The 14,413-nt window shown below is 42.9% G+C and overlaps 1 protein-coding gene across 21 annotated transcripts in view; it reads right to left on the reverse strand.

Annotated features, from left to right (window-relative positions):
• The window catches only part of LOC137433876 (5'-AMP-activated protein kinase subunit gamma-2), a 216,020-nt gene that overhangs the window by 50,412 nt on the left and 151,195 nt on the right, over positions 1 to 14,413 (reverse strand). For 17 of the 21 annotated variants that reach the window (XM_078785988.1, XM_078785991.1, XM_068126309.2 and 14 more), the window contains 4 exons: positions 12,223 to 12,309; positions 11,800 to 12,070; positions 11,012 to 11,211; positions 5,099 to 5,156 (listed from right to left, as the gene is read on the reverse strand). In XM_078785988.1, the coding sequence (XP_078642114.1) occupies positions 5,099 to 5,156; positions 11,012 to 11,211; positions 11,800 to 12,070; positions 12,223 to 12,309 (616 nt within the window). Of the gene's footprint in view, positions 1 to 5,098; positions 5,157 to 5,712; positions 5,761 to 11,011; positions 11,212 to 11,799; positions 12,071 to 12,222; positions 12,310 to 12,822; positions 12,886 to 14,413 lie in introns of those variants that run through there. The other 4 variants (XM_078785994.1, XM_068126313.2, XM_078785996.1 and 1 more) reach the window with 2 other exon arrangements.

Here is a 14,413-nt window from a genome sequence, read left to right on the forward strand (position 1 = left end):
AAAATAAATCCTTCACCTGTCTCCTCCCCTCCATCGACACTGATTGAAGCGGATTTAACAGGGTTTTTTTTTTTCATATACAAGATCGAGGCTCGAGTAAGAGCACAATCAATGAATTAATTAAGTGATTAATCACAATTAATTAATTAATCACAAATTAATTAATTAATCACAAAACAATCACAAAAAAAAAAAACGGACACATGAAACATATTATAAAGGGAGTGGGAAACAAGATGGGAATCAATCAGGTGCAATCAATAAGGGATCATAGCTTTCACCTGAATTCACCTGATCAGTATATTTCATTGAAAAGAGCAGGTGTTCCTAATGTTTTTGTACACTGAGTGTATATATATATAGAGCCATGTCTGTGTGTGTACACTTCTTCGCACCCAATAAGAAGAATTTCAAACTTGGCTTCCTATAGTATCGAACCACAGCCACCAGCTTATGAGTCAGCAACTTTAACCACTCAGCGCCACAATGATTTTATGTGATCAACATCGCTTTTTTATATTTATAAAGAAAAAATGTAGAATGATAAAATAATATAAAATGATAGATATGATAGATGATATGATATTATGATGATGATACATAGATGATGATGAATGATAAATAGAAAAATATCTAAAAGTATAATTTGCAGAAGTCAGATTTTTTTTACAGGAGGGTTTGACATGGCAGGGGGAGATGTTCAACACGGAACGTTGTTTATCACGAGATCATGAACCAACTGTCACAATCATCCCCAGTGCTTTCTCTCAATCTATATGTTTCACCTATCAAATATATCTATATATATTCTCTCAATATATATATATATATATATATTTTGTCATTAATGTTAGCTCTTACACAAGCCTCGATCTTGTATACAAAAAAATATATATATAAAATCCCTAAACCCTGTCTATCCTCTATCTTACCTTATCTTTTACATGCCCCTTTTAACCCCAAACCAATCAACCCAGACTGTCCTTGAGTTGGTAAGACGTTATTTGTTTGTGCTTTACAACAGGGCGATATTCATACTCAACACATACTCAAAGTCCTACTTCCTCCTCCGCCTGTCCGTAAGGATGGATCCTTTTGCTCGCATACAAAAAATGAAGCAACAAATTATGCTAAAAATGCCTGACCTGACCAAGAAACACATGCAGAATTGAGTATTCATTCATTTTTAAAGGAAGGTTGGAATGATGTGCAATGAATAAATTTAACTTTTGAGATTCCTACACTTGTGAGAAGTACTATGCAGTATAATTGGTTTTATTCATTACCAATTAAAGTAGCATTTATTGTTCATGCATTTGATGTTGCTAAATTTAAATGTTGATTAACAAAGTGTTGTTTATTTATCTAATACACCCGCTCCCTACGAGAGCAGTAAGTAGGGTCATGGTATTATCCGCTCTGGGGAATATAGATTACAGTAGATCTAGGCTTGGGTCTGTTAGTCTGTGGGGGATGCGATATGCTTATAATGCCTCAAGAACATCGGATTTCCGCCCTTTCGGTTTAGTGTTAAACAGCAGTAGCGACAGGTTAAAAAATGTAATCATACAAGTTTTGGTTTATAATCTTTTTCACTTCCGGTAGGTGTGCCCCACAAAACGGCACGATAAGCTATTTACACACGTTAACATGGCACTTGTCCAAGAAGGAAAAACCCCTTGGGGAGAGGGGATATTACTAGTAATAATATTGTTTTGTAATATTAATATTATGCTATTATCATTGGTGCTGTCATTACACTCGCCAGAGGAGATGGTTTTGCATTTGGGTCCATTTGTCTGTCTGTCTATCTGTTTGTTTGTCTGCACAGAATATGTATTCTTTTCTCTGCAACCGTTGGTACGATTGACAGTAAATTTTCACCATAGATGCAGCTCCTCCTGTATAATTTTACAATGATAATTATGAGATCATAGGTCACGTGTTACGGGCGCCACATGGGAAAAAAACAAAAAACTTTGCACCTCTATATCTCCGAAAGCGCTCCGTAGAAAAATTTGAGACATGGCTCCTTGTAAAAAAATTATCCATGTAGAATAACATATTTTAAGGATTATGTCAGAGGGTGCCTCCATTATGAGATCATAATTCGACAAGGACAAAACTTCATCCGATCAGGATGAAATTTATTGAGCATCTAGGAATAAATTGGTGGAGAAAAAAATAATAATAATAATGATGTCATCAGACATGTGGTTCGGCCACCATATATTTTTTTAACACAAAAGCCTTAAAAACCCTTTTTCTCCGAAACGGCTGAACAGATCAAAGCAAAATATTACATGCATGATTGCATACCCATGACAAAAAAAAGTTCTGCAACCATGACGTCATAGGTCACATGGTTTGGCGGGTATAATTGTTTGAAGAATAAAAACTTTAAAAAGCCACTCCTTCAGAATGGCTGAACAGTTTGAATGGAAACTTCACACATATGTTCACCATGCCTTGGGGTTACCAAGGGGGCCTTGAATAATTAATAGGTCACATGGTTTGGCGGCCGCATTGGATTGAACGAAAATCTTTAACAAAAATCTATCTCTTGAACCACTTCATTGATCGATGTGGAACTTCAAAGTAATGTCAAAGGCAGGTTGGTGGTCTTTCCGTCTTCTACCGACTCCTCTCTGGCCTTGCCCCCCCCCCCAGCTCTCTCTGGGCTGTGTCCCCCAAATATTCATACAGGTCGCACAAGATCTGCCTGCAACCCCCTTATGGTTAAACTGCCAAAATCAAGACTCTCTGCTCACCTTCACTCCTTCATTCCTCTTTTCTCCCGCCTCTGGAACAAACTCCCTCACTCTCTTCAATCCCACTCCACCCTCCAGGTCTTTAAAACAGCTGTTCACCACCATCTCTTATCTTCCCCCATCCAAAACCTTGATCTTTTCTACCCCTGCTAATTTCACCCCAAATCCACTTTTTTGAAACACCAACTTCTGTCCTGGAAGTCCTTGGTGTCCTTGTGTTTTATACTTCTCCCACCCCCCCCCCCTCCTTCCCACGCCCCCCCCCCCCCAAGCCCTCTCCCTCCCACACATCTCCCGATGTCCCTGCTCTCAAATGTTGTGTTTGTGTGCTTCCCCATTCTCTCCCCATCTTGTCTTCCGCTCCCTCTTTTTATATATTTTGTTTGTCTGGTTGATTTGTTTGTGAAATAAATGTTAGCTCTTTCACGAGCTAACTTTTCACGAGCACGAGCTAACACGAGCTAACTAAATAAATTTCACGATTCAGTATACAAAAAAAAAAAAAAAAAAAAAAAAAAAATGTCGAAGTCATAAAGCAGACAGAATACGTTGTTAAAATATCAGCATGATTGGTCTTATGGTCTCGCAGCCAGAAGTTGTTATTGTTTGAAGAAGAATAAACTCAACTATATTATCTTCTCCAGCCATGTAAGTTTTCAATATATCTATTAATTATGTACTGTTTGAAGTCAGTGACATCATGTCTATTAATTACATACTTGTTTTAATTATGTACTATCGGAATGTACCTTTCGACACTTTGGACGGCTGAGACCCATTGGACCTTTGAAGAACCTTTGGGCCCCCCTCACCACCCCCACCCCCCAAGACCCCAAAATACCACAAAAACCCTTAAATACCATGAAGAGGACCCCAAGGACCCAAAAGACTCCAAGGACTCAAAACACCCCAATGAGCCAAAATACCCAAAGGACCAAAAAGAGCCATCGGACCCGGATGACCCAAAAGACTCAGAGGATGCAAAAGATCCCAGGGACTCAAAAGACCTTGAGGACAGCCTCATTAAAATATATATATTTAAAATACAATACTGAATTTAGTTTTATAAAGGGGATCCCTGGTGTTGGGCTAGCGGCGAGGGTACCGGCTTAGGATCCTAGGATCCTGGGTTCGAATCCCGGTCGATCGCTGAATTAACGCCAGGGGGGTTGACTCAGCCTGTCATCCTTCCGAGGTCGGCTAATTGAGTACCAGTTCACTGGTAATTCCCTGTTTGTCGTAAAAGGCGACAAACAGGGTTGGCGGCAGGAAGGGCATCCGGCCGTAAAACATTGCTTCAAAAAGGGGACCAAAAAACAACAACAACCACGGTGCCCGAAAAAGGCCAACCCCCGCTTGCGGGGAAAAATGGCCTCTAAAGGTGGTTATAAAGGGGACCAAAAAAAAACAAAAAAACAACAACCACGGTCCCCGAAAAAGGCCAACCCCCGCTTTGCGGGGAAAAAATGGCCTCCAAACGGTGGTTTTTTGGTTAAAGAGGACGTCATGTGTCACATGTGTCTGATGAAAGTAGCGTTGTACAAAATAATGAAAGAAAGTACAAAACACCCCACAAAATACAGCAAACAAACACGTTCTGGCGAAGGTCTGCAATCTCTGATTGCTCTTTCTTGTTACTTTTGTTGTTAGAGGCGGCTTTGGAAAAACGGCATAAGCTGCGGCAATGCACTTAATGTGGATTTCACCCAATGTGGAAAACCCTCTTGACTCTGTCCCTGCCCAGGTTTCTGCAGGATGCACACAGACCACCAGTAGCCATCTTCTCGTTCAACTCAAAAAATTCAGGCTTACTGCTCACCTTCACTCATTTGTTCCTCTTTGCTCTCGCCGGTAAAACCAATTTTCCCATTCTGTTCAGTCCTATTCTTCTGTCCAGGGCTTCAAGACAGCTGTTTACCATTACCGCAAGTGATCCCACATCCATACTCATGATCTCTTCTACCCCAAATGACCCGATTCCCAAGTACTCCATTTTTCAAGGTTATTGTGATTTTCCTCCTGCCTCGCCTCTTTTCATTTGTTCGTTGTCAGTTGGTTACCATCTTTTTTCTGTTTCATCCCTGTTTTCCTCTTGCACTTCCTGACGTGTTTCATTCAGCTTGTGTGCAGATAGTTCAGCCCCATGTGTCGTTCTCACCCCTTCCCCCGTTCGTCTACTCTCACTTCTACTCTGCTGTTGGTATTTCCCCTCTTCCATCTTGTTTCCTTCCATTCTGCTTTAGCCCTTCCACAAGCCTTGGTCATGTATACAAAGAGATTCTAAGGGAAGGCCAAAGGCAAAAAAAGATAGGAACTTGCTTACCCACCTTCTGATGACAAAGATAGCTTTTCCAACACAGCTGAGTTCGACAAAATCTGTTGGGACTAGAGAGACAAAAAAAAAAAAAATCAGACAGTGTTGGAAGTAAGACACATTGTACAGGGAGGAAAGGCTTACAAAGTAAAATAAACATTTCGTACTCAAGAATCTTAATGGCTCCAATGATTCAGTGGCTTTGAATGATAACAAAAAGGGATGAGTACTTATGAGGTTATAACCTGACAATGGCAAATTCTGGTAATTAAATAATCTACAGGAATGAATAAGTTTAAAAGTTCCAAAAGTGAAATTCGTCACAGAATGTAAGAGCAAACAAAACTAGCATTGTGTAGAAAGTATTGTTAGGTTAGATCAGAACAATGTACTTGGTTCTGGATGCCATTGGACAAGGATGCCAGCTGTTTACCCAGCCCATGGATGGGTATAGAAGGCAAATCTGAAGTGGAAAATGTTTGCTGAGCGGAAATAATGGAAGAAATTGGTACAGATATACACTTACATGTGGCAAGAGCCCTGTCGCAGCATCTACTACGTTATACTATGTACTTTATAGACGTACACGTACTAACGGCAGAGACCATAATTGATAGACGTACTCACATCGCAGAACGTACTTTGACAACAAACATATCGATTTGAGTCCTGTGTGTGTCTAGATCCTGGTGGAGCGATGAAGTACAATACCCTCAGGGCGTTTGTATTTGGTTGGAAGGACTCTGTGGCTGGAATTTCAACCCTGCTTGCCGCCCCCTCAGGATTGTCGTGTTCATTGGTCGTTGGTCTGATCCACGCATGCCTACCCCCATGGCTCAGTCGCTGCCCCCATCCACACACAGATGGTTCTCCTGCTCCTGCCCGCCCGTTTGCTCCCTCCCCCCTCGACCAGCCGGCTCTCCTGTCCCCCACTGCCTGGCTCTCCTGCCTCTCCTCTCCTCAGTCCTCCCCACCAAGCAGCGCTGGGTATCCCTGCTAGTATTTGATAAACTTACGGTCACACCAAGTGCCTTTTTGGCACGAGGGATGTGCAGAACATCTGAATGCAAGTTTGTACATAACATAATTGGCTCATTCAGTTGAATCATTCAGCATGTGCAACTCATGCACGCTTAGGTTTTTAGAGGTGATACGAGGCATTCTGAGCAAATGTTAATTAGTCTTTCCATAACACTAGCATGTGGATCATCCAAAAAATAATAATAATAAATAAAAAACCACACCGATTACATTATTTAACAATCAATTACAATGCCACCTCTGTCAGAAAATGAGAGAAATCGAATCAATGGAAACCTTCAAGCAGAGTCTTCCATTGGTAATGTTGCATGGCTTGTTAACATGAATAGAGGAAATGTTTATGACTTGAGAATATGTTGTCAATGCACTGGATACGTTTGGCCGGTACATTTCATTATTCAGCATTTATCTCGGTCAAAGGTTTGCACTTCATTTGTGTCTCATGATGTCACATAAAAAATTGCATCAACAACTACAACAACACTCGGTAGAGCACATACCTCTGCCAGGCTGAATAGTTTACGTTTTGTATCGCACTGTTAGGCCGGTGTAACAAATTCTAAACAAATTTTAAATGTAACAATTTTTTTTTTTTTTTTTTTTTTTTTGTTAGGCCGGTGTAACAAATTCTAAACACTCCCCGGTTCAAAACAAACTGGAGTGTTTTAAACCTAGATTGGAAACACTCATGTCAGGTTGTGTTTCTTGAGAAGACCTGATGAATCGATTAGGATAACACGCCCGGTCATTTCTTTCATCTCGCTGTTTAGTTGACATGCAACAACTACATAATCTATTATTGTAATATCTTAATATTGTTGCAGTTTTGTACAGTCAGTATAATAAAGGTTAAAATTTCCCCCTCATAGTTAGTCACACAAGCAACATGTAGCCTCGCGATAGTGTAGTTATCTCTTAGTATTTGTGAGCTTAGTCGTTTTCCTATGTTAGTTCTGCGTTGAGTAGAGTCAGGAGAATAGGTCCTACTTCTACTGACTATCCCGCCTCCCTAGCCTCATGCCCCTTTGCGCTGACTTTGGTTCATTTTGGGCGAATTAACACGAGGCAGGCCTAGGAGGGTCGGGGCGGGGCCGAATGAGGGGCGGCAGAGGAGCTGACGGTAAGCACGAGCCGCCAACCAGGGCTCAGATGGTGTGGCGGCAGCACTGCATCACAGGGCGTGGTTGGAAGGTTCGAGAGGGTTCAAGAAGGTTCGGGGTGTATCTATATAAGCGTTGCGCAAAGCCCCCGAGAGGACTTGCACCAAGAGAACTGAGGACTGACCAGTGAGGACTGAGCGTCAAAGGACTTGCGAGTGGAGAGCGTCAAAGGACTCGAGAGTTGAAGGAGCGCGGTGAGCCTAAGAGGACTTTGAGAGATACGTGGGTGAAGAAAGACGCGCATGAACCGGAATACATGCTATTATAAAGTAACGCCCAGTTGAGCTGGAGGCCGAGCCGCGTACAGTGCATTAAGTCACGCGAGTGATAACGGCTGTGTAACCGCCAGCCGCGCTGAGAGACGCGCATTTTCCGTTCTACCTCATCGGCTGCCTTTGTTCGGGAGACACGCTACGAGGTTCCTTCCACCGCCTGCTTGCCCTCTTCGCGGGACGTGCTGGGACCGTGGAGAGCCGGACGGGGCCGTTCCTGGACGACCACGTCAGCGCGTTTGGCTGAACATCAACCTGCCTGCAATTCCCTGTGTGAGTGTGATGGGCCCGAGTCTGGGCAGTAAGATAAGACTGACTAAGTGCTGCTCTGTGTCTCTGCGTCCCGATCATTGTACATACGTGTGGGAATAATAATTAAACCTGTGTTCTTCCTTTTCCATTCGATCGTTCCTGTGATTTGCTCATTGGCTAAGCGTGGTACGAATAGAACCGCTCGAATCGGGTTCCACTACCTGAAACTGCACGGACCACGTGGTACTCGATCCGCTCGGTGTACCCAGATCACACGTGGCTCATGCGAGGCTTGCTTCCTCGCTTCCGTGGCGGCGCAGGGATTTAGGTACGAGCGAGACTTGATCCTGAAACCCTACCTTGCGTTTTGCCCGGAAGAGGCATTTCAAGTCTCTCGGTTCCGCCAAGCCCAGAAAGAACAAGGGGATTAATCCCCCCTTAGTAAGGGGAAGAAGGGCGGCAGAGAACCGTAACAATATTTACTGCTTCTATAGCCGATCCTAGCAGCAGTGTAACAGAAATTAAGCCCCGCCTTTTAAAATGTCAAAATTTGGATAACCGTTAGATATATGATATATAGAACCGCCTTTCAAGGCCATTTTTCCCCACAGAGCGGGGGTTGGCCTTTTTTTGGGCACCATGGTCCCCTTTTTTTGAAGCAATGTTTTATAGCCGGATGCCCTTCCTGCCGCCAACCGTGTTAGTCGCCTCTTGCGACACACACAGGGAATTACCAGCAAGCTGGTACTCTGCCGACTGAAGGATGACCAGGCTGAGGCTGAGATGACCGAAGGATGAAGGATGACCCTGGCGTTAATTCAGTAATCGACCGGGATTCAAACCCAGGATCCCAAGCCGGCACCCTAACCGCTAAGCCAACACCTGGCTAGATATATGATATATAATGTATGTATATGTATTATAGGGCGAAAAAAGTCAATAAAACCAAAATGAAATTTCCACATCATGGCGGAGTGTTTTCAACCTGACATGAGTGTTTTCAATCTGACATGAGTTTTTCCAACCTGACATGAGTGTTTCCAACCTGACATGAGTGGTTTCAACCTGACATGAGTGTTTTCATCCTGACATGAGTGTTTTCAACCTGACATGAGTTTTCCAACCTGACATGAGTGTTTTCATCCTGGCATGAGTGTTTTCATCCTGGCATGAGTGTTTTCAACCTGGCATGAGTGTTTTCAACCTGACATGAGTGTTTTCAACCTGACATGAGTGTTTTCAACCTGACATGAGTGTTTTCATCCTGACATGAGTGTTTTCAACCTGACATGAGTGTGTTCAACCTGACATGAGTGTGTTCAACCTGACATGAGTGTTTTTAACCTGGCATGAGTGTTTTCAACCTGGCATGAGCGTTTTCATCCTGGCATGAGTGTTTTCATCCTGGCATGAGTGTTTTCATCCTGGCATGAGTGTTTTCATCCTGGCATGAGTGTTTTCCACCTGGCATGAGTGTTTTCAACCTGACATGAGTGTTTCCAACCTGACATTAATGTTTTCGTTCTGGCATGAGTGTTTTCGTTCTGGCATGAGTGTTTTCAACCTACCATGAGTGTTTTCAACCTGGCATGAGTGTTTTCAACCTGGCATGAGTGTTTTCAACCTGGCATGAGTGTTTTCAACCTGACATAAGTGTTTTCAACCTGGCATGAGTGTATTCAACCTGACATAAGTGTTTTCAACCTGACATGAATGTTTTCAACCTGGCATGAGTGTTTTCAACCTGGCATGAGTGTTTTCAACCTGACATGAGCGTTCTCAACCTGGCATGAGTGTTTTCAACCTGACATGAGTGATTTCAACCTGACATGAGTGTTTTCAACCTGGCATGAGTGTTTTCAACCTGACATGAGCGTTCTCAACCTGGCATAAGTGTTTTCAACCTGGCATCAGTGATTTAAACCTGACATGAGTGTTTTCAACCTGGCATGAGTGTTTTCAACCTGACATGAGCGTTTTCAACCTGACATGAGCGTTCTCAACCTGGCATGAGCATTCTCAATCTGGCATGAGTGTTTTCAACCTGGGTTTTCAACTTATATTATATGAGACACTAGCCGAAAGCACCCGGCGTTGCCCAGGTTCTTTTTGAATGAATTTACTACTATAATTCAGCTTTTACTCGCGGCTGTAGAAGATTGACTACTATAATTCAGCACAGTTTTTAATTGCGAAATGGTCCAGCCCGGCCAAGACAGCCTCGCCACCTCGCCTATAACCTTCCTGGGGCCCGTCCCGACATTTTTAGTTATTTATGAATGAATTTACTCCTATAATTCAGCTTTTACTCGCGGCCGTAGAAGATTGACTACTATAATTCAGCTCAGCTTTTAATTGCGAAATGGGCCCAGCCTGGCCGAGGCGGCCTCGACCGGCCACACCACCTAGCCTATAACCTTCCCGGGGCCCGTCCCGACATTTTTGGTTCTTTTTGAATGAATTTACTACTATAATTCAGCTTTTACTCGCGGTCTAAGAAGATTGACTACTATAATTTAGCTCAGCTTTTAATTGTGAAATGGGCCCAGCCCGGCAGAGGTGGGCCTCAACCGGCCTCGCCACCTAGCCTAAAACCTTCCCGGGGCCCGTCCCGACATTTTTGGTTATTTTTGAATGAATTTACTACTATGATTCATCTTTTACTCGCAGCCATAGAAGATTGACGACTATAATTCAGCTCAGCTTTTAATTGCGAAATGGACCCAGCCCGGCCGAGGCGGCCTCGACCGGCCTCGCCACCTAGCCTATAATCTTCCCGGGGCCTGTCCCGACATTTTTATGTCAGAGGCTTCCTCCTATCTTTCACCGTTCAGGAGATTAGCTTGCACAGACAAACAAACAAACAAACAAACAAAAACTTTCTTTTTTATATATAGAAGATTAAGAATATGTTTGGAGCCATTATGAGCCCTCATGCCTTTATATAATATATTCTTCAGTAAACTACACAAAATAATCTTTGATTACATTAATATTTTTTGCCATGCAATGTTTATCAGACCTGAGTGTTTTGAAGGTAACATCACGTGTGGTCGCCTTTCAATTTAAACTATGCAAATGACGATGCATGTGCTTGACATAACGGACAGTGATTAAGCTGTGCTGTGACAAGCTGTCAAGACAAGTAACTCCAGCTCTGGATATCCAACCACACAACTGCTGTAATGTACAATCCTTCACCAGTGGTCGTATGCTCTCCAAGGGAGGATGTGACACCACACGCTGAGCACGGGCATGACGTCGTTGGGCAAGTGGAGATGAGAAGGAGCGCTGGCGGAACTCAAGCCGTTCTGGTTCACTGTCGTACACCTGAATGGGAAAAATGGGGCGCAGGACTGCAGAGACCGGGCTGGATGCGGTCGGGGAACCAGAGGCATGAGCTGAGAGCAAGGGCAAGCAACGAGGTATTTGGGAAGATGTGTTTAGTCCAGTCGATTCAGAAGAGGCAAAAGTGGTTGAAGGAATTTGAAGAGAGGTACAAGAGAAAGGGAAGAGAACACATATTGAACAAAGATTAGCAAACCTTATGTTTGATGTATAGTACATTCTCAGTGACAAAACATGGAACCAAATTCTGGCAAGCATCATGAATAAGTATTGCAACAAGGACTCGTGCAAGATTTATATATTAAAAAACTCTCCAGCTCAGATTTACAAATGAAATGGACAATTTCAAGGTGAGCATTAAGGGGATCTTATGAGATGCGAAATTTGCCACTAAAGATGATTCCCCGAGAATAAATCACCAAAGGAAGTGGATAAATTAAATCTTTCCCTGAGACCAAGATGCAGCAAATTTAATCAGCTCTCAGAATCAGGTCAGAAGTCGATGGAAAGTATAAAAACAGGATGCAAGCTTAAAAATGGTTCCATTATAGCTCGGATAGGAAAATGTCCGCAAGAATCTGGTTGGTTTATAAACACTCTCCGGCATCCTTATCCAAGGAAATAAATATCTTCATGCTTACATTTCCTGCTACGAGGAAAGAACAGTCGCCGCCCACCACTTGGTGAAGGAGAGATGGGCGAAGAGCTGCCATCTCGTGCTACCTTATCTCGTGATGTTGAACGAAAAAGACCTGAAAGGTTTACACGCATTCGGGGTGACGAGGGGATGGCAACAGGATCTGGGCTCCGGGCTGCAGGGGTGCCAGGACGTGAACTTGGTGTTGCGATTCCATGATTCGTCAGAGTCGATGGCTGGCCTTGGTGTGGTTTTCCATGCTTGCGGTTGCTGGGCTGTAAGACAATGAAAGCATGGAGTAACAAGAAATATCCATCCAAGAAAAACTCCATATCTTTGATGTTTCCGAGAAAATATAGAAGCCACAGCCCTTTCCTTACTTATTGATGCTGTTTCATAGCAGAATATTATAACAATTGTGACTCACAGATGCCATAGGCGACACTTTTCCAGCTGTGCGATGCAGCACATCTGAAGGAAAGTCAAATCCTGGCAGAGCGAAGGCACTGAGGTCCTGAAAAGATGAGACAGAAAACAATGTCTTACAAGAAAAGGATTCCAATGACATGGTGCAGACAGTAAACAACTTTCCGATTCCACCCACACGGGCAGACAGTCATACTGAATGCCTTGTAGGGTGTGGACTGAATTATAATGAGGATTAAAACAAGGGCCTATTGATTCAAAATCTGATACGTGACATTCTGTTAAGTACTGCACACCTCACACGCGAAGAATCATGCTTGCATCAAATAAAAATAAAAACAAAAATGTAACCACAAGACAGTAGAAACAGACATTTTGGATTTCAATGGAGAAAAGAACCTTCTTTTTTAAATTTAGCCAGAACAAAGAAAAAATGCTAATTTATAGAATGAACGCAACATAAACAAACAAAAAAAAAATATGCAGGAGTTTGCCAGCATTGTACAACAAACTTTCATTTGTTTTTTCATTTGATTTAAAACTGCTAATAAATCAGTTGTGGAATTGTACAGCATATGGCATCTACATTTTAGGTTATTACCTTCGCCACCACTGAAGGTGGATGGAGGTTGTGCTTTCACCCGTCTGTTTGCTTGGTGGCTGTCTGTAAACAAGATATTCCAAAAAGTTGTGGACGGATTCAGACGAAATTTGGTTGACAGGTTGGGTGTGTGACAAGGACGAATTATTTAGATTTTGGTGAACATCTGGATCTGGATACTAGGATTTTAAAAGTAATTCTTCACCATTGAGATGTAGGGGCAAAAAAATAAATAGCACGATATCCTAAAACGTTGTGGATAGTTTCTGATTAAACTTGGTGCCATGTTGGGTGTGCGACAAGAGAGAATTTTTTCAAATTTGGTGAAGATCCGGAACCAGATACGAGAATTTTTTAATTCTCAAAGTGATTCTTCACCATTGAGACCCGCCTTGAGAGGCCATTTTTCCCCGCAGAGCAGGGTTTGGCCTTTTTTGGGCACCATGGTCCCTTTTTGAAGCAATGTTTTATGGCCGGATGCCCTTCCTGCCACCAACGCTGTTAGTCACCTGTTGTGACACGCAGGGAATTACCAGTGAGAACTGGTACTCAATTTGCCGGCCTCGGAAGGATGACAGGCTGAGTCAACCCCCCTGGCGTTAGTTCAGCGATCGACCAGGATTTGAACCCACGATACTAGGATCCCAAGCCGGCACCCTAACCGCTAAACCAACACCAGGCTTAACATAAAAAAAGAAGGATGTCCATATTTAATTTGAATTTCAATTTTTTTGATATGGTAGCATGTATCTTATATAGTGCCTTTGATATAATTTATTTTAAAAACGGGGCGGGGTGGGCCCGCCGGGCGACTGAGCCCGATTGTTCGCCCCACCTGTATAAGGTAGCCCCACCATCATTGAGAGATGGGGCCAAAACCGATATATAGCATAGTATTTCCAAAAGTTGGGGACAAGATATGACAAACTAGGTGGATGAGTTGGTTAGGTGACAAGAACAAGCAGATTAGATTTTGGTTCAGGTCCGAATCCAGATCCGGCCTATCAGTGGGATACAAAACATAAACTGTTCAGCCTGGTGGAGGTATGCGCTCTACCGAGTGTCACTCAAGTTACCTCCGCCACCAAAGGTGGATGTAGGTTATGTTTTCACCCGTCTGTCTGTCCGTTTGTTGGTGAACAATATATCTCAAAAGGTTGTGGACGGATTCGGACGAAATTTGGCAGAGATGTAGCGTATGTCACAAGGACGAAATGATTCGATTTTGGTGAAGATCCGGATTCGGATCCGGCTAGTAGAATATTTTTAGTGATTCTTCACCATTGGGAGGTCGGACCAAAACGATACATAGCAGGATATCTCAAAAAGTTATGGACGGATTTGAACGAAACTTGGTGGACACGTTGTGTGTGCGACAAGGAAGAATCGATTGAAATTTGTTGAAGATCCGGATCCGGCAAGTCGAATTTTTAAGTGATTCTTCACTATTGGGAGATGGGGCCAAAAACGATACAAAGCAGGATATCTCAAAAAGTTGTGGATGGATGATTTTGATTAAATGTGATTCTGCATTCTGATTTTCTGGTGTACTCTAGGATACAAAACGTAAACTGTTCACCTGGCGGAGGTA

This window comes from Myxine glutinosa, chromosome 10 (genome assembly GCF_964187855.1).
Source record: "Myxine glutinosa chromosome 10, kmMyxGlut1.1, whole genome shotgun sequence".
Classification (NCBI taxonomy): Eukaryota; Metazoa; Chordata; class Myxini; order Myxiniformes; family Myxinidae; genus Myxine; species Myxine glutinosa.